The following is a 24,932-nucleotide window of genomic DNA, read 5'->3' on the forward strand; positions in this document are numbered from 1 at the left end:
CATTTTACAGACTTTTACAATGTTTCACAAAAAAACAAAACACTGAAAATGACACAACAGCACTTTTTTTTTTCAAACAAAAACCATCTTGATGAAAAGCTGTAAAAATTCCAGAAGGGATTTTTTTTTTAAACAGATTTTATTATTTTTAATATTGTCAGTGTTCTTCTGGGAGAAACGCCAGATTCTCTGTGAGTCATTTCCTGTGTCATTTTCAACTGTTTTCAATAAATAACTGAACGCTGTTAATTAAAGCAGCTGAAATACACTCAAGCGAGCACTGTCCCAGACAATTTGGATAAGTGCATTTTCTGCATCTGACACTGATTTAGGCCGAGCCTCAGAAATATCAAATAAAGTTAATTGGATGGAGGGATGGGGAAGTAGCTGCGGCCTGGCAGTGCCAAGCCTCTGATTGGACTCTTGGAGCAACATTTTCCAACCCTCACAAAAAATAAGTGCTGATGGAGGATAACTGACCACTTCCCCTTGACCGCAGCTGCCGTGAGGACGACAGAACACACGCGAATATGTTCTTCTCTGGATTCACTTATCTCCAGCTTTATAATTCCAAGATGTAAAATAATCTTTTCAATCTTAAAAAAAATCTGCTAATTATCAAGGTGTGATCCACTCCACCGTGTCAGATGAAAAAAACATGTCAAAGGAAAGGAGAAAGTTGCTCTTTAAAAGCTGACACACTGACGAAAGCGCTGACGAACACCAGAATCCACAGACGTTTAAGGCAAAACGGCGTTGTTGTTCGGTGTGCGCGTGCACGGACACCTCACTGCAGACCTGCTCTTCAGCCCCCACTTGTGCCCGTCAGCATCCGTTCATGCACGTCCACGCATTGTGCATGCATCCACTGTACACAAGTTGCAAGCCGTGAGCGCGTGTGTGTACCTGTCCGGTGAGTAGTTATCTTCAGACACACTGTGGTGCTCCGCTCTAGGGGAGGAGCTGTACTGAGAAGGCCTAAGGTCAAAGGCCGGGTCCAGACTTCTGCTGTGTGACAGAAGTGGACTGGATCACCTCTCAGGTAGCTTACACACCACAATCTACACCTCTGCCGTCGGGACAGACGGCCTCGTGAGGCACTAAAAACCACAAGACGAGCTACATAACCGGGAAAAAAAAAGTTCCTGAGATCTACTGAGTCTTATTCCACTGTCAATTACATTTCTCGAATCATAATAAGCGCCTGTGGACACAAGAATTAGTGATGTACACTCAAATGTGATGATTGAGCTCGGTGATGTGTGTAGAAGTGTTTACCTGGAGGGTGGGGGAACGCTGGGGGAGCGAGCCCGCACCCGGTTTATATCCGCCGACCGAGAGCAGTGGTTCGACGACATGACCTGCTCAGGGACGGACAGCGTGGAGCTCTGGAAGTCTCTGCCATTCGACCGGTAGTCTGCGAAAACAGGGTGGACAGAAACACAGGGGAGGACAGACAAGATCGGAAGGAGACGGAGTTGGATTATTTTCAAGTGATTGAAGAGATTTACATACATAGAACAGCGTAGAATACATAGATAGAACCAAATACCAGCAGAGAAAGATCCTTCCCATAATCACACTTGTTCGAATAACTTTGAGAACACTGCGTACTTACACTTTTCACAGCTGACAAACTATATTCCAAAAATGAGGACCAGGTTTCAACAAAAAGTGCAAATCATCTGCTATGTTAACACTGTGCATTATGCATGAAAATAGGCTTTTTAAAAAAGTCAGAAACATTGTAATGAATTTTCTCTGCTAGACTGATTAGTTCACTGAGCTTGAAAGAGTTCATTAACCGATAATCAGACGTGGCTAGCAGCCGTGGTTAAGGTCAATGCTTAGCACTATTAAAGCTGATTGATATTCAATAGAGTGCATAACACATTAAAATGAGCTAAAGGAAAGCAGCCCAAATCAGAAGTTGGAAAAGAAGGAGAGGGAGGAAAAATTCTAGGCAAGGATAAAGAAATTTTCACCTTCGGTTAGGGTGGATTGACTCATTAATACAATCAGATCCACTTTTTGATCAGAGGCAGCTGTGGAATGAATGAATTAAGATATTTTAAACTAAGTGATCCATCCTGATATCAAGTGAAAACAAAATTCTAAATCATGCATTACCAAAACTGACTATTCTAGAAGAAAACAAATTTACCAAACTCGTATCAACTTTATTCAACAAAAGAAAGGGGGGTGGGGGGGGGGGGAATTCACAGAATACAATGCTTCATGATGACTCACTGCATTAAAAAAAAAAAATAGAAAAAACATCTGCGATTTCTATACAGCAGCTTCAACACGGAGCCTCCTGCAGGAGGGCAATCAACTTCCATGCAGAGCTAAATTAAATCTATTCTTCCTCCTGACACGCTGCTTCACGCATGACTACAGCCTGCCTGTTAAGCACATATAAAGAGGAGAACATTTGCTGACAACTGATAGAATCTAACAAGAAGAAATGGCGGCATCAGTACAGAAATGGGACTAAGCTGCAACGTCGATTAAATATGCAGTTTAAAGGTTAAAAAGGAAAAATAAGACTCTTCCTAAATTCCTGTAAACTCAGCTTGCATGATCTTCACTGGTTTTTAGAGTGCCAGATCATTTAAATCCAGTCCAGAAAAGAAAAAAAAAGAACACACACCTAAATAGCTGTCTGATATGATGGCAGATAAAAATAAACGCTGCAGGATAAGAAGTGGGAGAGTAAAGAAGAGGGTATTCCCTTCACTGTGAATGAACTGGGAGGGGGCTGGCATCGTGAGGCAGCGAGGGGCTGATGAGAATGTTAAAGAGGCTGGAGGAGGATTTCCCTCGGCTGCGGAATCATCAGTAAGCTCCGGCTGATGCTGGCCTCTGCCGCCTCAGTCTGACTGCTGGACGGAAGTTCCTGCAACGACCGAGTCTATTCTCTCCTCGTTCATGAATTTCTCCTAGTTTTTTTTTTTTTTCGTATTCTGCCCTTCCCTTTCTCTGCTCTGCTAATACAAATGTGGAGCATTAACTCCACACGCTGAAAGCTTCATGCAGCTCTCCTGAAGTCAGCACATATCTGAGGTCTTTATATTTAAATCAAAGAAATTATCATCCTCTATGACTTAGCCGATACTTTCTTGGAGGTTAATATTTCATGTGGACAAATTTCAAGTATTTTTTGGACTTTTTTTTTCTTCCCCCTGTCTTTGTCCCTGGCTCTCCACCAGCTCTGGCTCTCCTTTTCTGATGTGTAGCGTGGGCGTGCTGCTGGAGCCTGGGCGAGCACAGCAGAACGGCGAACTCACAGTGCAGAGGCAGACAAAACGCTCGCTGTGCTGCCGCTCGCTGATGGGCTGCAGCATTTTACCCTCCTAATACGATGTATAATTGTGTCTATAAGCTGCGCAGGTCTCGGAAGGATTGGACTGATGCTGACACACACACGAGGTGAGCTCAGCCATTATGGTTTTTTGGAACGTCTGTATATAAAATGGTAACACAGGTGCAAACCTTTTAGCTGTTTTACTTAAATATGTTTTTTTTTTTGTAAATCTGCCCTGAATTGATAATTCTTACTATTACTCTGTAGATTACAGATGTAACAGAACAGTTTCATAAACAACTGATATATGGTAACAGACACATGCATATCATCCTTATCTACTTTTTTACTGAAGTACATTTCAGAACTGGTGCTTTCTTTACTTCCACTGACTTAAACCACTCAATAAATGCACTTTTCCTTGAGTGTTTTTTTTTAAAGGAGTACCTGTACTTATGCAACTGCTTTGGATTTCTCTGTCTTTGCTTTTTTCATTCGCCTCATCCTCCTCGACCTCAGCCTCTCCCCTCTTTGCTTCATTCACTGGCATTAATACGTCTTGGACTGCATATTAACCATTGTTTATTACCTGTTATTACTCCAACACCGTCTTCACAATCGTAGTCTGAGATCTCACTGTCACTTATCCTCTGGGATCCTTTAAGAAAAACAGAGTTGGGAGAAAGAGAGAAAAGTCATTTCCAATCCATCCTTCATTTGTTTAGCAGATACATTTATATATATAAAAAAAAACCCTGCAGTTCTCTCAGTCTGACTACACTGTGTGTGGGTTAAAGTCAAAGCACACACTGAAACAAACAATGCTGCATTCTGCTACTCTGGATCTCTCCTCATCTGAACCGTGGCACTTTTGAAATGGCACGCTCAATCGCTCAACGCACATGTGAAGATGGGAACGTGGGGGAAGTGATACGGCCTCACAGCTCTTCCCTCATCCCTTCCCACAGTAGCCTTATCACCCCCCCCTCACCCCACCACCCCTCCGCCTTTGCTGTTTAGTCAACCTAAATCAACTGGACATGTCTGCTTTTTCAGGAATGACAAGCGCTGCACTCTGGCAGTGCGGCTCCAAACCTCTCATCTCACTTGGCTGAAAACTTTCTTTTACAGCTGTCAGCTCTTTCACCTCACACTAACACCAACGCCCAGAAATCATCCTGGTGGGGCAGTGGGCGAGACCCCAAAGGGGCAACTTTAACTTTTTCATCACAATGTAATACATTATACCACTATAAATAAAATTTTTTTCCAGAATTACAAAAAGTAGCACATTTCACCTGCAAAATGTCAATAAAGTGTTCACATCCAAGAAGGACAAACACAAGCAAAGCAGAATGGGGTGTGGCACCATTTTGTTCAATTGTAAAGGGGAAAACATTCAGTAAGGGCCAAACATTAAAAAAAAAGGTAATAAATGAGCATCACATAGGGAAAGCAGGTAGTTGTTTATGAATCATATAGTCAGTTAGGACTGGTGCGTGGCCTCAGGATCAAATGCACGTTTCCCAGGATATGACTGTGGGCAAACACAAGGAGGAGGAGATCGCTGCTCCCCCTCGCCCCGCAGTGTGCACAGGTCTGCCGCCCTCAGAGCATCTACAATGTGTGGTGTGAAATTTACACCTCTATCCTACATGGAAATCCATGTAAGGCAGCAGAAATATGCAATCTGTGTGGAAGAAGGGGGGAGGAGAGTCAGGACAACAGGAAGCATCTCGGAGGAGAAAAGGAAAACACTCAGACGCTCCGTGGAGCTGCTGTGGCTGGGGGGGCACGAGCCTTTACCTGAGTTGTAAGAATAAGAGCCTTTGTCTGTAAAAGCAGAAGCAGTGAGGTTGATGTGACATGATTTAGAAAAAAAAACATGCATAAGCAGCTGAAGCCTCAACAATCTGAAGCAGAAAATAACTGGCAGCTTGACATGGAAACAAAACAATGGTTGATTTAACTTAATACAACCTTTTATACAAGACCGTAGGAACCTGAAATACACTCTTTTTTTTGTGCATACTTGGGGTGTCAAAGATATTCCCATGGGCCAAAACAAAGCAGCTCCCTCGGGTCCAAGAAAAGATCATGTTGTAAAGTGTAACAATTACCAAAAAACCATTACGCCTAGTTTCTTTTCTTCTTATTCTTTTTTTTTTTTTTGATTTTTCAACAAATAGTAACAGCTGTCCCTTCTTCACCATTTAATAGCTTTTTTTAGTGGTGAACTTAACAAAACCAGGAGAGCCAAATACAGAAATCCGGGCGCAGTAAAAGCGATAACTAGATTCTCGGTAGTGAAGTAGCTTCAAAGCCACAGCGTGAGGCCGAATTTGTGAAAATATAAAATATGCTCAGGGCTGAAGAATCTGTAATTTCACCAATATTATCCTCAATCCTATTTGGTTTAGTTTAATTTTGTTGTTTCATTAGTTAACAAATTAAGAAAAAGAAAAAACTGTGAGAAAAAAAAAAACAGCAGTTCTGTGTGAGCGCTGTGAATATGTGAATGAATATGACATGTAAACTGTGCTGAGACTGATCAAGCTGTAAAATGTCCCAAATGGGTCTATTTATTATGAGTGGTTTCCAGTGTGTACAGTATTTATGATGTGATCATTTTCCTCATCTCCACTCACACTGCACTGCATGTGACCCCTGAAATAAACATTTCTTTGACGCCCCTCCTGGTGCACACTGCACTTTTAATGAATTAAAACTTGCTTTTCAAATATATTCTCCACGTTACTCACTCTGCAGCCGCCGTGTGGGACTCTCTCCGTGGAGCTGCCTGCGCTGTGCGTTCGGGGAGGCACGTGGGAGTGGGATGGAGGACATGTCGTGCGTTTGCAGTTTGTACCAGTGCGGCTCATCGTCCAGAAGAGCCGTCTCCAGCTCTATTAGGATCTGATGGGGGCAAAACAAAGCGCCGTCACTCCTCTGGTTCTGACAGTTTTCCATTCTAACATGGTTTATCTCAAACAGGGTGTTTCTCTGGAAAAAAAAAATCATTTATGAAGTTTTTTGTTCCTGAAGGATGAGACTTAAGGTCATTCGTCAGGATAGGCAGAGTAGTCGTTAGTGAGTATTCTGCAGGGGAAGGTTTGCCTTTCTTACCTCTCCCAGGAATTCGCTCTCCTCCTCCCTCACCCTGGCTTGGTCCCACAATGTAATCTCCAACATGCGTTCCCGAAACTCCCGCCGGTGCACCGGCGAGTACATAAAGGTCTGGTTCCATTTGGGCTCTAAGGATTTCTTTACTGTTTTTGTTCTCCTCTTGCTTTTGTCGCTGGAGGAACAATAATTCAAACTGTTTTTATTTACAATCACGACGGGGAAGAGCCACGAACACAACAGACCAGAAACACGACACGGCACGGCACACGGCGCCACGGCATGCTGGTGGGGACGTTAAGATGGCGGGACGAATTGAAGACCGTCTCACTCTACATGTCTACTTCCTGTGAGCTTCAGATCAGCATCAGCAAAAGATGAAAACATAAAACTGCCACAAGATTCAAGGTACACTTAGTGGTTACTGTAAATAGCTGTTATACAAGATATATACAGCGCATATTCATGACACTGAAAAATGTTTTTAAATATTTGGAAAAAGAGCACAAAAATATCAAAAATAAGCATCATGAAGAAGCTAAGGATCATGTTTGACAGCAATCAGCATTTATTATTTAAACAGCTGGCTCAAAACTATAATGCAATCACTCTCTGAATCGTTACTTTTAGGGTGGTGAAGCTGCATAAATGACATTTAAAAACAACAAGACTTCATTCTTAAGAATCTGATGCAAAATTATTGCGCAGACTCAGAAATGTCATTAAAATTATGAATGTAAAGTTCCCAGCTTCAACATTTCACGTGCTGTTCAGGCTTTAAATGCCTTGAACATCATTGTTTTCCTTATGTACTGCGTTCAGCTTGAGATTTCCTGAAATGTTTACTGAATGCAGAAAGCTTCCATGACAGTATCAGACACCTCGCTCTCCTCTTACCTTCTGTCAGGGAGGAAGTAGATTTTGACGTAAGGGTTCCTGGGCCGGCCGTCTTCCCTGGGTGGCAGGTCTTTGGCGCCCAGGATGGTGACGATTAGCTGATGGCCCACTTTGTCATACCACAGTTTGACCTGCGGAGGCAGAGCAGAGGCCGCCTGCTGAAAGATCACTGTGAGCCAACACAGCCAGAACAAACCGGAGGGACGAATACAGGAGAAGACAACTTCATCCAGCCTGAGCTCAACTTGTCACATGAGCAATGGTCTTTTTTTTGTTATCAACCAACCCCGAAATGCTATTTTTGACCACTCTGTTACAGTCTTCTCTTGTATTTACCCATGAATTAAAAAAACAAATAAAACGGCTAAAAAGATGTCAGTTGACATGCTTGGTAGGAAAATTGATCAAAGCTCAAAAAAGCCAATAAAAGATGAAACTCGTTTTAGCAGTGGTAATATGAATTGATAATACTGGAAATGTGAAGGGGCAATGATCATTTCCATGTGCTGAATTTGTTTTAAAGTTTCCATATTTTTGTTTTCCATAAAATACTTCCCCTTTGCAGGGATGAATACATTCTTTACTTGTGATAAAGTTGCATTTTTTATGTTGCTTAGTTTTTCAGGTATTCAATAGGAAATCAATCATGCTGTTGCAAAATCAATCAAGGACAGACCACACTAAATGGGAAGTATGGACCCCAGCAAAAGACACTTAGAAGAAGAAAAAGTCCAACTGAAGCCTGAAAGGAATTTGATGAAATGAAAAAGTAAGACTTCTAAGTTCTTGTCCATACTTCAATAAAAAATATGATCATGAAAAAAATAGGAGTTAAGGACTACCAGCTATACATGCAGCAACGCAAGGAAGAACATTCAAGACAAGTTCACAATTCTGATTATAGGCAGAAACAGACAGCAGGGGGCTTTGGTTAAACAAATTGTACCAAGTAATCACTGATACTGAGACGTCTGGAGAGATGTAGCCTAAACTACTCAAATACGAGAAAGAGAAGCTTCTTTACAACAATGCAAAAAAAATAACTGCAGTAACAATACACACACATTTAAGATCTGATTGTTTCATAATGAAACATGTGTTTGCCTATTAAAGTGTCTTGTAGCTCATGATAACATTTGCACTTTTATCATGTCGACTGGGTGGAAAACAGAGCCCAACCACAACAACGTGTGCATGACTTCTTCTTCTTTTTTCCCAGGCGGTTGACTTTAAACAGGACTGCCAACTCTCATGCATTTGGCTTTAAACTCATGCACTCACGCCACACAGGCCTTCTCTCGTGCCAGGCTGTTTTTTGCTGAATACTGAACTAGTTAAACTTGGTGCATATACTGAATTAGTTAAAAAAAAAAATGTACATTTTATCAAACGAAATATTGCAATTCAAACCAATTCATCAATATTTCCCCACAAAAATAACTTCAGTTTAGGAAATCTTGGAGATACTCCAATAACAATGATAGAATTTCAACATCTGCCTCTTTCCCGAGTAACTCACAAATGCATTTTGAATTAAATTTTCCTAAACAGTGAATTTTTTGTGATTTTTTTTTAAAGGTCTCTTCCTGAATGATAAAGAGGCATCCTGCGATTCAGATGATAATAACTATATGTATGTTGTGTGTGTACGTGCGTATGTGCTCATACATGCACCTCACTTCGAGACGAACCAGTGTCTTACTGCAGGTGATGAGCATTTCAACAGGCAGGTAAACTGGGTCTATTTTTTTCCAGAAATGTGTTGTTGTGCCACTGTCTACCTCTGAGGCGAAGACGCCACAGTGAACATGACCTCCTGAGCCCAAATATACTTCAATAGGAAACACATCAGCCTGAAATGGACGACAAATCTCATTTCATATATTCAAACATTAAAAAAAAAACAATCATTCCTTCAAAGTGAAAAACCCAACATGCACATTTTTGCAGACATGCACAAGTTCTCTGCTGATCATCCCATACAAAGTCAAAAAACACAGTTCTTAAAACCTATGAACAAAATTCAAGCATGATCGTTAACCCTTTCGCTTGCCGAGACAACAGTTCAAGGCTGAAACAAGATACTCCTCAGAGTGACGGCAAAAACAAAGAGAAGGGTGGCAATTACTAAAAAGCAACACATCTTCTGTCAAGGAAGTGAAGGAAGCCCTCATGACTGTATCCTGTCTGAGGTTGGAATTTGGGAGGTACAATTTGCTTGTTAATTAAATTTAAGCAGAAAAGGGAAAATGCAATTTGGCTTGGGCTCTCCAAACAGGACTGTGGACTTGGTGTCTCTCCGCTGCAACATGAGCCCGCGCAGACATGAGCTGATAATTGTCGTCACTTCTTCTCACACATGGAAGTGTCCCTGTTGGTCTGTGAAGGCAGACAGTGTCTGCATGTTGCACTGAAGAAATACACAAGTCCAATGTCCAAATTCTTTTTTTTTTTTTTATTACAAAGACACCCTCCAGCATTGCCCCTGAGTTGAATCAGTATTACTTCACATTATAGGGTCAATCAGTGCAAAAAAAAAAAAAAAAAAAAAAATCATCAGGGAATGGAAGAGTGTCTCTTGAAATGTACTCAGATTAGTCAAGCATGCATTTTTTGGAAATAATGATATGAATGGGTTAAAATTGTAATCATAGAAGTGATACCAAGAAATCAAACTGAAGGAAATGACACAATGCACTGCACTGAGAGGGAAATCTGAAGCTGCCATTTCCCCAGGAATGCATTTTCCATAGTATGGAAACAGAAAGAAAGGCCAGTCAACAGTCAATGAGCAAAAACCAAACAGAGTTTGTGCCCTTCAGACGGGGCCGATTACCTGGACCCTAGGGGGAAAAGGCGTTGTTCTTCTACTAAGGCTTTGGCTCTGGATAAGCAAAATTAAACAGCAAAAAATAAAAATAAAAAAGGAATAAAAAAGAAAATGCAATAAAACCAAAACCCCACAACACAAAAACTCACAATACACTTTAAAGACAACAGAAGTTTGTAGTTTCGATGAGAAGCTGAGGCCACTGATATTTTTATTTGCTTTCATTTGCTTTGGTCTGGTCTGCATTGGCCCTTTTCAGAAAATTACTGTTAGTTCAAAACAGTTCGAAACAATGCTTTTTTTTTCTTCTCTGGCCCTTTTCTCTTCAGCTAGTGTCACAGCGACGTTGAGTCCATGAACACATTTTGAACACTGCTCCCAAAATAACCGGTTTTCACCGTGCAGAATTACTTATCAGGCATAGAAAAGAAGGAATTATATTCAGCATTTCATCAGTTTTGTATTTCAAGTCATCCAGGATCACAGAACATGAACGTTCATGTTGTAAAAGACTTTCCAGACTGCAGAGAGCTTTTCTTTATTGACTGAGTGCTACACAGTAGACTGTCTCTGTTACTGTGGGCCGAGCGACTGATATTCAAACCTCGTGTCAGACAAACTATTTCTCATCAGGGAGAAGAGAAAACATGCCCTGGAAGTTGACGCGGTTTCCCATGTGGATCCTAAATTTGAGACTTGATTTATCTTTTGCTCGACCCGTTTACCCCAGGAGGGTTTTTACACTAGATAATGAACAACACACAGCGTAACCTGATCTACGGCTCTGTGCTGGTTTGCTGAAGGGCCAAGCTGAACAGGCTGAGTTATGGAGCGGTAACAATGGTTTTGATCAAGATTTAAAATCCGGGCTGCGTAGAACCTGCTCAGCTCACCAGCTCAAAAAGCGGTCGGAGAACACTAACAATTCAGCGCTTTTACTCTGTGTGTGTAGTGGAAGTCACTTACTGAGAGCTGTCCTGACAAGTACTGGGGGGCGTCCCTCAGCATGCTGGGACTCATGGGGGACGTGACGGAGATGGACGGGCGATCCATCTTCTGAGACTCAAAAGAACTCGAACCTGACAGGATGCAAACAACACAGTCCGATCATCTGGTGGTTACGCTGGGTTCCGTCCACGCTCGGAGTGACACGAAGCGTTGGAGTCGGTGGAGGACGGCGGCGGAGAGGAAGACAGAAAGGCGAGAGGAGCGACGCAAAGAGGGCAGGAGCCCTCGCCATGTGAGAGACAGAAACATGAAGAGGCAGAGTGACAGAAGCAACTCACTCAGACATTTCCTTCACTTGATGTTTCTGGGCTGATTAATAGGATAAAATGGCATAATGAACGCGGCTGAAGATTTAGACAAGACTCACTTGATTCCAGTTGTGCATGTGTGCTGTCTGGTATCCTTGGAATATCTCTGTAACACACACACAAAATAAAAAAAATAAAACAAAAGAAGAAGGCGAAAAAGTGTGACACAGAGGAAAAAGGAGGGGATGGAGTGGATCAATTTTAACTCATGCTGAATGCACTGTGCTTTAATGAGCGTAAGCACCGCATTAGTCTTCATTCAGCCAACAGCTCCCTCAGCAGCACAAAGGGGGTTAGATATAGGAATTGACAAAGCAAAGGTGCTGCTTTCCATGACAATTTCCCTCTCAGAAGCAGCGAGAGGAGAAAGAGCGAGTGAGGCTGCAGGAGGCATCGTTCCATCCCATACAAGGCCAGACAGGACCGAGCCCGAGCCCAGGACAGGGAGGAACGGGCGATAAATAAACACTCCTCCACTAAACACAAGCTGCACTCATTCTCGGACTTCCTTTAGCTGAGAAATGTAAATACAAATGTATTCTGAGTGACGGATGCAGTCATAATTCGGGGATGAGCCTGGAAGGTATTAGTGTTTGGGAAGTAGGCAAAAACTATTCTTCTTCTATTTTTAGACATAGTGCCTGTTATGCATGTGAGCATTTTGCTGTTTTTAAACATTGATATTATTTATATCTCTGTGTCTATCAACCACTTCTATCTGTATACATTTAATAACCTCTAAAATGATTTATCTATGACTCGTGTGTGTGTGTGTTTTATCTTGTGTACATGGATGCAGTGACGTTTCCCTGTCTGTTTACTAGTCAGTGTTTGCCTGCATCAGAATAGCATCCATCAATGTCAACACCAGTATTCCAGAGGATGTAATGAGAAACAATACTTTCGTACTCTACTTGTCTTGATTGTTTTTTTTATGCATCCCTATCTGACTGAGCTGTTAACTAGTATTAGCAACACTTTTTTGACAATTTTAACAGAGGGGCTGCTGTATTTGTGGCCGAGTATTTTTACTACTTAAAACCATCACGGCTATGAATTCCTTCACGATCTCATTACTTTAAAAACGGAAATGTCACTTATCTCTGCACATTGATAAGTGTTTTTAAGTTGTGCAAAGTTTGCAGAAGAGACTGCTCTTTCTTTGACTGCATCAAATAATTATATTAATATTGATAAATGCCTTTTCTTATTCGATTCCATTAGACTGACTTCCATTATTCCACCCAAATCAATGTTTAGTTGTTTGGTTTAATAAATGCTGACTTCTCCAGAAATGTACTGCCTCCATGCACACTGAAGTGTAAGACAGAGGAGGAACGCAGCAATAGCACCAAGTCCCCTTCTCCTCCTACTGGTCACAGTCAACAAGGATGCTGGTAGTGAATTTGTGAATCCTCACCCTATAGGCCGTGAGACCACCAGCTCCACCTGCGGCTCCGGCTTGGATTCTAGTATGATATTGTAAACTTCTTTAAATGTGGCTCCTTGTAAAAGCTTTCCGTTCCACTCCAGCACCTGGTCACCTGCAGAAACACCACAAGCGCTCGGTGTTACAAAAATCACATTCAACAACAGTTCCGTCCTTTAAGTCATGCTGAACATCAGGTAAACACTGAATTTAACAACCGGTTTGTGTGTGCATGTGTGTGTATGTCTTAATACCTGGTCTGAGGTGTCCAACAGTATCTGCTAGACTTCCTTTCCTCACTTTAGTAATGAAAGCACACAGTCTACCAGATTCTGTCATTTTGCCTCCCACCACCTGTAGAAGCAGAAAGGTGACTGGATTAGCACATTTGTTTTTTGTTTTTTTTTCTTTTCCTGTAGATGTCATGACTTCATCTCTTGCCATTAAGGTACAAATCCACATTAAATGCATTGAAAAGAGTGGGCCAATGGTAAAAGTACATCTCTGCCTTAAAAAAACAGTCGTGCCTATGCTTTTCTGCCCCGGGACACACTCTGGTGCTGCTCTGTGGAAGCGGTAGCAGCGCAGGGCCGTGGGCTAGAGCTGTACTGTACAGTCCTGAGCTGCTGTACTCCGCTCGGCTCAGCTTACACTGGCATCATACAAATAAAAATCCCTCTTAATGGCAGCTGAATGCCAACATACAAAGGAGCTTAGGGACGTCTGCTAAATGAAATGGCTTTATGTAACAGGCAGGAGCAAAGAGAGGGAGGTTCATAGAGGCAAGAGAGAGAGAGAGAGAGATGGACAGTGAGGGCGCGGCTGGCAGCCTAACTGATGGACTGACTGGCTGGATTGCCGAGCTGGTTGGCTGTTGCTGAGCGGACAGAAATGCACAGAAGCACTGAGCAGACACAAACATGCCATTTCAGGAGACTCATTCAATCAGTAATGATTTTTCCCCATCTTGCTGCTCTCGCTTCTTTCTCTTCATGGCCCACCAGGCTCCTCCGGACTTCGCACTGCTATTTTTTCAACAGTGCACCACCTACAGTTTTATGCAACACTGGAATGTGGAACTAAACATATAACAACAAAATATAGTTTATTTATGCAACAGCAGTAAGCTGACATGAAAATTGAATGGATCTGTGCAGACCTTGCGTGTTCTTCGTGCCAGCGTGTGGGTTTTCTCTGGGTATTAGAGTTTCCTCCCAGAGTCCGACATGCATAAAAGTTAATTAAAGTGAATGTGAGTGTGCGTGACTGTCTGTGTCTCTGGGCGTAGCTGCCTCCACTTCGCACTCTGCAACCTTAACTTGGATGCAGCTGTGGATATAGATGAATGGATATGATGGCATAATGCAAAAAAAAAAAAAAAAAAAACTAGAGAAAGCTGGATCAAAATATATTTCCAATTTTCAGATTTGGACATGAATAATACAAACAGCTTCTGGACTGAATTGTTTCCTATTAGCAGGTTCATCAAGGTAACTCAATGTGATGAGGTTCAGAAAATGAAGCCTACTAACAAACGCTTCATTAAAATGAATGAGGAATGTATTTGATTTGCTGGGAAGGATGGGAAATATCAGAAACAGCAGCTTGACACTATATGAAGATGTAAAAGACCAACATGGTCCCTTCTGTCAAAATTCCTGTATATCAAATTGCTTTTAGTCAACCTGCCACTTGTACATTTTTGAACACACAAAGACGGCGCTGGTATTGTTTCCTCACCTTCAGACCAAGCAGAGCTCCTGAGTCTCGAGGCACACTTCCATCTTTCATGCGCTTGTTGAGCAAAATACGCCCTATTAGGCGATCCCCATCTTTGGACGGCTGCCACGTCACCGGGTGCTACAAGGTCAGAGCGACAACACACCTTTTGTTTAACAACTCATCCACTTGAATTTGATCACTTCAGACCAAAGCAGACAACTGTTCACAGTGACAGGGGGGCATGGGGGTAGTACTGAATTAATTCACTACGGTAACAAAGTTCACACAAACTCTGCTGTTATGTTAACTCTGCTTAGATGCACTTACAGCACAATGCTCACCTAATTTACCTCTAAAATGATGATGTTTTATCTGTTAAGCTGAGCAAAAGTGTCGATGAAAAAAAGCACAGTTTCATAAATGGGACTGATCTGGTCAACAGCCAGAGCTTGTGTGAACCTGGCGGTGTGAGGGTGGAGTGAGCTTCATGCAGCGCCCCATGCAGAGAAAAGCAAGCAGCCCCAACACTCCTTCTCAAACCAGCCTTCAAACAGGAGCAGGAAGACCGGAGCCTCGCCCCGGTGTTTCACTGCACACAAACATACAACCACCACTGAGTGGAGTAGTGAGGGGAGAGCAGACAGTGGAAAAAAAAAAAAAAAAAAAGTGTGTGGGGGGGGATAAGAAGTGACCAATTATACAAGAACAAATGAGCATCGGGTGCCAGGTTAAAGATCAAAAAAGGATGAAGAACTGACAGCACAGAGTGAAGCCATGAGACACAGATCGGGTGAAATCACAGACGCGGCAGTGGAAGGGAAAAAAGAAAAACAAATGTTTTGAATTTCTGTGCAAAACAGATCCAATCTTCCCTGTTTTGAGTGCTTTTTTTTTTTTTTTTTTTTTTTTGAAGGGGGTTGGGGGTTCTCTACAGAAGTGAGTGAAAAGTTGGGCGGGCGGGTGGGGGGAGGGCGAGTCCTTTCTGGACTGGGTGCTGTGGGGTGGGGCAGCAGTGTGAGAGGGACGGGCCTACGTAAAGGTGTTCCTACGGCACTAAACAGGACCGTTGCAGAGCAAGAACACAACATACGGAGGAGAACGAGCATGCAACTAGGAGAGACCCACATTCCTGTGTGCCATGACAAACAGAGAGGTTGTGTGTCGATGCTCTTATTTTACAGCTACTGTCAGAGGTGTAGTTTTGGTTTGGGGAGCAAAACAGCAAAAGTACAAGTAGCAAGCAAAGAGGGTGTCCCCAAGACTCTTTTTTTTTTTTTTTTTTTTTTCGGCAACACCAAGCAAGGTGGAACCAAAAGTAACCGAACAAAAGGAAACGAAATCGCAAGAGAAATCAATTTATACAACGTCAAATCAAATCAAAAAACAAAACATCTCACCTATTTACACTTAGTGACAGAGAGCAAACAAAGACTGGATGGGAAGGTCATAAATAATAGAAACAAAATGCAGGCTAGGATTGTCTCAGTACCTTCTCACTATGGCTATGCTCCTCGTTTAGGGTTGTGCTACTGCACGTATCAACTCCCGAGTCTTTAACCTGCGGTTCACACCATGCCAAGTCCTCTTCAAATGAGTGTCCCCCAAAGCGCACCATTTTCTTTTGCCTCTCAGATAAGGTGTGTGTCGGCTCAGACATAAATGCCTGCTCAATAGTTTTTCTTTTTCCCCTTTGACTGTCCCCTACAGGTGTGGGATAAAAACAGAAAGAAAAAACAGAAAAAACAACATGCAAAGGTGTAAATAAAACAAAGGAAACATGAAATGACAAAAGACTCTGGGAGAACGGGGGACAGGGTGAGGAGGAGAGAGACAGGGAGAGAGAGATGGGGAGGTTAAGGGGGGAGGCGGGAGGGGAGGGTCAAGGCAGGGCTCCACATGTCTCACCAAAGACATTGGGGAGGCCTCGCTGCTATGCCATGACGCATGGTCCCACCAGTGGCCATCCAAATCCCCTGCAAGGTGGTGGGAGGGAGGGCGCACACACACGAGAGAGGACAGCAAGAGGGACCGGTGAGGACACAACAGACCACAACATACGGACAACAACGGACACGCCAACAGGACAAACACACACACACACACACACACACAGGCACACGCTCTCACACATACTGCCCAAACTCAAAGGCGATAACCATGTGCAACTCTAAGATCCCTGTGGAGAGAGACAGACGCAGCTTAAATCAACGAAAACAAAAGAATCAATGCTCATTTCACCAACTCAACTCTGTGGAAAAGAAACAAAACAGACCTGGCTACGTGGGAAATAGTCATCACAGGGGCTGACACTAACGCAAGCCTCAGTTTTTTATATGTATTCCTTCAGCACACACCATCAAGAGCTTGTAAAGACACTGACCACATCCAAACTCAACCACAGGGAAGAAAAATAATATTTCCTTCAAGTGTTACAGTAACTGGTGACCCTGTTGAAATTTTTAAGATCAAAATAGTCTAAAAGAGTCACCACAGCAGCACGATTTGCACCATAGACTAGTTTTCAGGCTGGAACCCCATTTCTGCTGCAAGTGGGATTCAAACCCAGGACCTCCTACACACAACAATCCAAAACAACAGAAAATCAGAAATAGGCATTCCAATAATCCGTTTTGGAGAGGGGATGGAGATCTTCTTTTAATGTAACCAATTCATCTGAAGCCTCACCCAAATTAAAGTTTGAGAATTTAAAGGACATTTTTGCTCCGGCAACTAAAATAACTGCCCTGCCTGTTCAGTGTCAGGATAGTTTGTTCTTCAGTGGGGGCATATGGCCATATACGTTCCACAGAGAGTGAAAACAAATTGACCTATTTTGTCATTTGAGCTTGAATTCCCAAATTTGCAGTTTTTGCATCATAAAAAAAAAACTACCCTAGATGAATATGTTCATTAATAAAGCAACTGATTCCATTTGAAATCAGCAAACAACACCTGATTCTGCTGGATGTGAATTACCATGCGACAAGCTTATTCGGCTGCGCCTGCGGGAGGGAGCAGGGCAGATCTCTCATGTGTTTAACTGGGGCTTCAAATTGCAGTGGCACACAGCCTTAACTGACCTCAATCTAAAGTGCACCGGGGAGAGCTTTTAAAGATAAGGCTCTGATTACAACTTCTGTCGTAGTATCGGTGCATGTTGCAGAAAAAGATCTGACAACAGGGATATCACAGGACGGCAGAATCTCTTGCATCTTGTTTTTATTTGTTTCACTGCTTATTGAGAAGAAGTATTTACAAGGCCAGGTTTAAGAACGAGTCCTCTCTTGATGAAAATATGTTTCCATCATTTAAACAATGGTTAAAAGACCAGACAGATCTCTTCAATGGGATGAGTATCAACTTGCTCTGATGTTTCCATTGAGTAAAAAAACTATGTCTGTATAACTAACTTCATCAGTATTTGCCCTGTTCTTCCCTGTGGATGTACAGTGCAGCAAGATGATGACGAATTTCAATTTGATTAAGAAGCTTAAAAATCCAAACTAATTAAAGAGTGAAGAACACGGAATTGAAGGTAGTGCGACGGTTCTCAGTGGAGAGCGGCAAAGAGGTAAAGAAGGTTCAAAGCTGGAAGACGGAGGGAAATCGTCTTCTGTCGTTTGGCTGTCTGATGAACTGCTCTCCGTCCAGACACTGTGCTCTGCAGCATACGTTACATTTAACATCCCATTATGAAGATACAGAGGGCATTTAAATGTTATTCACTTACACTGGCAAGTCATTTTACAGTTTTCGAAACTAAGTGTATTAACAAGCAAAAGGGAGCTGCTCCTACTAAAGCACATAAACAGCAAAGCCATCAAGCATCCTGGAAACGGCCTGCGCTCACATGTGCTGGTGCATTTCTGTGTTCGCACCAACAGATAGTGGAATTTCAGGGCCGTGGGCCCCAGGTAAGGTCATCTGAAAACACACTGCACTTGTGAAACCCTTGGGCCATATACATCACATTTCCCACACTTCACTTCCCCTGCAAAGAGCTGTAGAACTTAATGGATCTATACAGGAGAGGCCTCCTTTCAAGCATTATCTGTCTAAGGATTCAATCTCAGGAAAATCAGGGAACTCTGACGGAGAGGCGTAAAAATAGACTGCGTGTGCTTCTGGATAAAGAGGAGGCGATGATGGAAAAAAGAGGGCATAAGGGCAAAAGAGAACAGGATTTTCAGTATGGAGAAAAAGGTTGTGAATAGAAGAGGGATGCTGTGTAAAGATGGCGTCACTGCGAACAAATCGCACAAAAAAAAATCACGTGGAACAAAGCAGGGTTTTGGTATCATGTGGTCATGACTGAATGAGGATTGAATAAGAGGTAATCACTGAGGATCCAGTTCAATCGAGTTACACTCTGAGTTACACACACTTGGCTAGTTTGGTTTAAATAGTCTTGATTTCCTGAGCATGTTGGCTTTGATTTTATTTCCAGCTTTGAAAATCAGGAGTTTAATTTTAAAATCAAACACTATTTTGTAATAAAGTGGAATTTCATGATTTAACTTTTTGAGATAGTTCTTTCAAAAATGAAAACAGAGAAGCTGTATTATGCTTTTTTTTTGGAAATGCACAGTATTATAGCTTCTCAGAAAAGTAGAGACATTGTGCACAATTTCATCAAAACTCATTTAATGCAGAATATACTGACATTCAAGCTTACATTTAAAATATTTGTGTGCATGTGTGAAGAGCACTTTATGGATCGACTCCATATTGTTGCCCACCTTGTCCCAGAATGCCTTATTCTCTGTTCATTTTTGACCAGGACTCTTGATATTTGTTCAACACAAGATAAAATAGGTTTTAATGCAAAATCATATGGAGAACAGTTGAGTGTTTGCACAGCTTTATGCATGAGGACATACTGTATGTGACTTTCTAAAGTGAAAATAAAAACCTCTGACAGATTTCCTCTTGTTCTCTAGATCTTTAACAGTCATAAACAATATATTTTGAAATATTCACCATCAATGTAACAGTTAACATCCATCCACTTAAGATCGCTATTCACTGGCCTGTTGGTGCAGTAGTTTTAATCAGATAAATTGCACCATATAGCCCCAAAATGAGTGCCATGCCAGCGACAGGCTTCATGATGTGTGTGCTGAAACATGTTCAGGACGGCCTAACACCAGAGCCCCGGTCAGTCTGCTATCCTCCTTCCATAAAGCAAGTGGCTTGCCTAATGTGGTCATGGCAGTTGGAAGTGCGTACGGCCTATGTTTAGGAGGAGGAGGAGGAGGAGGAGGAGGAAGGATGATGCATCTCATGTTGACACAACCGGAGCTTTGTGTTTATGTCTGTGCTGGAGCTGTGAATCTATCTGCCGCGCGGCTGATCTCAAGGTTATATCATTCACAACTCCACCTCCACCTGCGCCTGCTCTTTCTCCTGTGACACTCCTGCACCTTCAGCAGCCCCCTTCGCCGGCCCACCCTCCGTGTTTGTCAGAAAGAATCTGAGAGGGCGCCGGCGCGCGGGCACGTACGGCCTTTCCTCCCCTTTCTTTTCCCTCCAAGCTTTATTAACAGTGGCACATCACAATTGGGCACTGATCTCTGGCAAGGCACTGTGTGGTTTTTCAGGGAGCAGGAAACTCATCACGGCCATAAATTGTGAGCATCAGCAGTCTGTGCCCGGCCCTGCCGTTTCGCCCCGGCTCCGAGGCCCCCGCAAAGTGCTGATTCAGGTCGAAGGCACAGCGCAGGCAGTGGCGGAGTTCACCACCAGCAGGCTCTCCATCACTTTGACGGCTCAATAAAAACCAGTGTAAACTATTAATTGGATCATTAATTATTGATGCTGTTTTTACTACAATTCAAGGGTTGAGAGCAGAAAAGAAGCAGGGGTGAAACTGTGTGCATGTTTAAACACAGTCGCCATGCTTGGAAGGTGTTACAGTTCTGCTAAACCCACCCGAGAAGACAAGATCCTTCACTTATGCTCCGATAGAAGAAGATAAACTATAGTTTTCAGGTCTGGTGACACACTGCAAATCCAACTGACAACTTGAGATGCAAAAACTGCATCGGATAACCATCTAGGACGCGACTAAGGTCATCATTACACAATGTCCACCTGTCTGCTGTAGTTAGCCAACCATCCTCTCCTTTTCTGTGTGTTCGGCACTATTATGAGACTGCATGTCAGGGAAATCAATAAAGAGAAAAACACAGTGAGAGGGCCATCGCAATAAATCAGTCTCCTCTGCTCACAGACACAAGTCAGACCCATTACAGCTGGCACGCCCGCTCGCTTCCAGTCTCCTCCGTCGTTTTCGACTGCCCCCATTCTCATCCCATCAAGGCCTCGTCTGGAACCGGAGATTTGAGAGCGTAACATGCACCCTGCTTATCCTGCTGGTCCACACCCATCTCATTAGTCCAGATGAGACACTGACCGGTACTAATGGTGCTTTTTGCCTTCTTTGTAAATCGGTTTGGCCATTCCCCTTTCTTTTCTTTGTTGCTTTTGTCTTTATTATTCCTCTTAAAGAAGGATGTTCTTTAAAGTTGCCAATCAGAGAGGGTGTGGTTGGCCCAAAATGTTTTTGTTTGTTTTTTTATGGGTGCAGACGCTCTTTAGCTTTCTAAAATAACTCCTCATCTGGCCAGAATTCTTCATTCCTGCCTCCCATGCACACCCAAAGCAATCTCATTTGTCACTGTAGTTTGTACCATAAATCTGAGAGAAACTGAAATGTCCCTGAATCTCTTTTTTCTGTGTCTTACAAAATGGAGACTACCTTGACAACAATGCCGCTTTCAAGCAGACGAGTAGAATCATCTGAAGCATTTATCAGAGAGCAAATTACAGGAGCCCCAAATATGTTATACATTAATGCAACCGGCAATTACGAAGTGAACGAAGACAAAAGATCGCTTCACATAATCAGCTGTCTGAGGATGTTCTGTACCTCGCAAGGAGAAGCTATACTTATTCGGGTCAAGAGTTCAACTCCTTCCTTTGTTTTCCTCCTCTCTCCTACACAGGCTGACCTGTGGAGGAGGCAGACAGACACAGACAGGAACAACACAACCCTGACCCTCAAAACAGCCTGTTTTTTTTTTTTTAAAACCCCTTATTTTTGTTCCATAGCTACCTGTAAGCCTGGAAACTCCCACATCAATAATGAAGTGCCGGTGCTGGGCCGCTTCCCTTAGTGTGCAGAACACTTACATAACAAAGCAGAGCAACCCAACTCCTCCGTTAAACATTTCAAGCATGTGGCCTGGACTTCATGAAAAACAGAAACAATATTTGCTCAGTATTTCAAAAGTAAAGGGCTCCTGTGTTACAAATTTGATAACGAAATAGAATCGAGACAAACTGAAATGCATATTTCTCAAAGAAGGTAGAACAGTGATGAATGATCTGAGTGATCCAAACAGCATGTCTGTTACTTATTCATCTTGGTAAAGTTGAGCATGGTCGTAAAATGTGAATATGATTATTGTTTTTGCATCTTCAAGAATCATTGCTGATGCTGGACTAACAGAGAGGCTACGTCCGTCGTTACAGCTGGGCTGCATTTACAAAGTAAGCTTGAGGTGAGATCAACTTTTGAAGACAATTTGAATATGGTGGGAGATTATCAAAAAGACAGTCCCATACCGGCACGATGCAAATACTTGTCATTACAGAATATAAAGTGAGGAAATTTAATTTAAACACGCTTAAAAATAATTAAAGCTAAAAGTAAAGAGGCCGCGATGTTTGTCTCCCAAATTTGAAAATATAAAATTGAAATTGTATTTATATTATTTGAATCACAGAGAGAAGAAGTACCTCACATCACTGTTTTGGTGCTGAAACAATTTTATGATGACGGGTAAATATTGCACTAAAGATTTACAGTTTGTTTGAAAACTCAGCGGCACAGCAGGCGGCGAAAAACATTAAAACTGCTGATGTAAGTCTGGGTCAATCTATCCTCCATCCTTGTCATCGTTCACCCCAGTAATAATCCACATTCACTCCCTCGCTAAGTGGGCTGAACGGTAATCCCATTGTCACCTTGTAATGGGCCACTTTACAAGGATTTACATCAACAGCTTGGTAACAAAAACAGTATGGAGTCGGGGTTAACAAGCGAGGTCAGTGTGCTGCAGGAACACATATAGCCACCCTCTGCTTTTTATCACCTTCATTTATTCATATGCTGCAGCGATGATATAAAACTACCCCACAAATGCAGCCGTTATTAACTGGGCACACCTTGTTTCATTAGCCACCCACACCCCGGCCCTCTCTCTGCTCCCCTCTGCCTGTGGGTTACGTAACATTGCCCATTAGCGCAGGCTGATCGTGTGCAAACAGCTGCGGTAGGATGTGGTAAAAGTGTGCCAAAAGACAGCAGCAAAATAAAGAGAAAGCCTGGAGGGCAGCAGTGCTCCACTCATTTAAAAATTGCAGCCACACACGTAAACACACCCATCCACACCGAGACATGTCGGGCTGGCTCATGAGAGCGCGGGCCTCCTCCTCAAAGGCACGGGAGCTGCGAGAGTAGATTCATTAATAACAGACATGGAACGCAGCAGTGCCCTGCGCGAACGTAGGGCTCATTGTTTTCAGTTTTTATGGATTGTTGCTGAAAGTGTTGCTTTCTCCAATGAGCAGGAGATTGATTTAAATCAGTGCTCCTGCACACATGAAAAAGCCGCTACGTTCTTGACTGCTGAATCAAAGGCGGCGCTTCAAAGACCAGAAACGAGACGTCTGAAAGAAATTAAAATGGGCTGTTGATTCTCTCAGCGTCAGCTGAGAAAGACGGTGACAGAAGAGGTGTATTCTCTCACAAAATGATCAATGGGCATGTTTAAACTGAAAATAATGAGCCCCGCACATAAAAACAGACACATACATAGAAAACAGCCACGCAAACATCACATATATAGACTGTGGACAGGGGAGTCTTAAAGTTACACAGCATCTTAGTTAACAGCAGCATAATGACTCAAAATCAACACAAAACAGCAACAGTAATAATAACATTACGATTATATATCAGTAGAATGTGTTCATCATTTAACAACCATGTCAGGAGGATGAAAAACAAGATGGCAAATCAGTTCTTACAGGTTCAATCTGTATCACAGCTAATCAAGACATTTATGCAGAGAGAAAGTAGCAGAAGGGGAAGAGACAGAGTCAGGTTGGAGGTGTGTGTGGCTCCTACCTTTCTCACTGACTGACTCACTCTCTATCTCCACATCCTCACAGCTGGTGTACTCCGGAGTGGTGGCCAGCTCCTCCTCCGAGCTGCTCAGTGACACCTGCCGCATCTTCCCTCCCTTTTTGGTTTTGTGGGGTTTGGGGGGTGGCGGGCGCACCGACTCCGACTGGTCGGAGCTGAGAGAGTCGTTCCTCAACATGGTCTCCATCTTCTCCCTCTTGGTCTTGCGGACGGCCGAACTAGGATCCAAGTGGTGCTGCTGCCTCCTCATGGGATCCCCGCCGACGCCCATGTCCCCCCGCCGCAGGTCCCCTGACCGGTCGCCCAACACGGGACTGCGGTGCGGCGTCGGGGGGCTGTGGTTGGAGGTTCTGTGGCCTCCGAGGCCGGGGCCCATGGGCCCTGGGGAGGACCGGTCGACGGAGTAGGAGCGCCGTCCCACCATCGGCGGCCGGCGCTCGGTGAGGTGCTGACGGGACAGCCGGACGGGGCCGGGGTCGTCCTGCTCCGTGTACGCCAGGGAGACGTCGCTGTGGCGGCGCTCGTGTCGCAGCCGGCCCACCTCGGCGTGCATCCTCATCTGCTCCTCGTAGGGCTGCGGCTTCACCGGGTAGCGCGCCAGGTTGGGATCGCTGCGGTAGCGCGCCTGGAACTCCTCCTGGCGCTGACGCTGGAGGTCATACTCACTGGGCGGGCCGTCTAGCTCCTGGTCGAGCGGGTATTCCTGGGAGTGCCAGCGTCCGGGGCCCCGCCGGTCCCGGTAGCCCATCCGCGCCGCATCCACATCATGGTACATGTGTGGGCCCCGCGGAGCCCGCCGAGGGTCCCCATCTCCGTAGTCGGACGGTGATCTGGGCATGCCGCCGTCCGTCGGGGCATACTGCGAGTGATCACCACCCTCCCTTTGGTCGTATTTTTGGTTTGGATCCCTGGATGCAGATGGGCTTCGTTTCCTGTCAGAGAGAAGAACAAAAGCGTTACTAGGTGGTTCAATCACAAAATCGTTCACGGAGTCAGACAGAAGACACAAAGTTTACATTTTTTTACACAGCGCAAAAAAGAAACTTGAGGCGTCATTAAACCTTAGAAGAAGGTATCATTAAAACTTACAAAAT

At 43.5% G+C, this 24,932-nt stretch overlaps 1 protein-coding gene across 15 annotated transcripts in view; it reads right to left on the bottom strand.

Moving 5' to 3' along the window:
- rims2a (regulating synaptic membrane exocytosis 2a) overlaps positions 1-24,932 on the bottom strand; it is a 140,468-nt gene that overhangs the window by 46,518 nt on the left and 69,018 nt on the right. For 4 of the 15 annotated variants that reach the window (XM_030102194.1, XM_030102192.1, XM_030102191.1 and 1 more), the window contains 13 exons: positions 23,821-24,770; positions 16,114-16,325; positions 14,643-14,762; positions 13,157-13,256; positions 12,894-13,017; positions 11,533-11,579; positions 11,124-11,236; positions 7,328-7,458; positions 6,434-6,605; positions 6,070-6,223; positions 3,897-3,965; positions 1,279-1,417; positions 907-1,008 (listed from right to left, as the gene is read on the bottom strand). In XM_030102194.1, coding sequence (XP_029958054.1) covers positions 907-1,008; positions 1,279-1,417; positions 3,897-3,965; positions 6,070-6,223; positions 6,434-6,605; positions 7,328-7,458; positions 11,124-11,236; positions 11,533-11,579; positions 12,894-13,017; positions 13,157-13,256; positions 14,643-14,762; positions 16,114-16,325; positions 23,821-24,770 — 2,433 coding nt within the window. Of the gene's footprint in view, positions 1-906; positions 1,009-1,278; positions 1,418-1,458; positions 1,464-3,896; positions 3,966-5,113; positions 5,141-6,069; positions 6,224-6,433; positions 6,627-7,327; positions 7,459-10,163; positions 10,212-11,123; positions 11,237-11,532; positions 11,580-12,893; positions 13,018-13,156; positions 13,257-14,642; positions 14,763-16,113; positions 16,326-16,529; positions 16,598-23,820; positions 24,771-24,932 lie in introns of those variants that run through there. The other 11 variants (XM_030102199.1, XM_030102190.1, XM_030102189.1 and 8 more) reach the window with 7 other exon arrangements.

This window comes from Salarias fasciatus, chromosome 11 (assembly GCF_902148845.1).
Source record: "Salarias fasciatus chromosome 11, fSalaFa1.1, whole genome shotgun sequence".
Taxonomy (NCBI): domain Eukaryota; kingdom Metazoa; phylum Chordata; class Actinopteri; order Blenniiformes; family Blenniidae; genus Salarias; species Salarias fasciatus.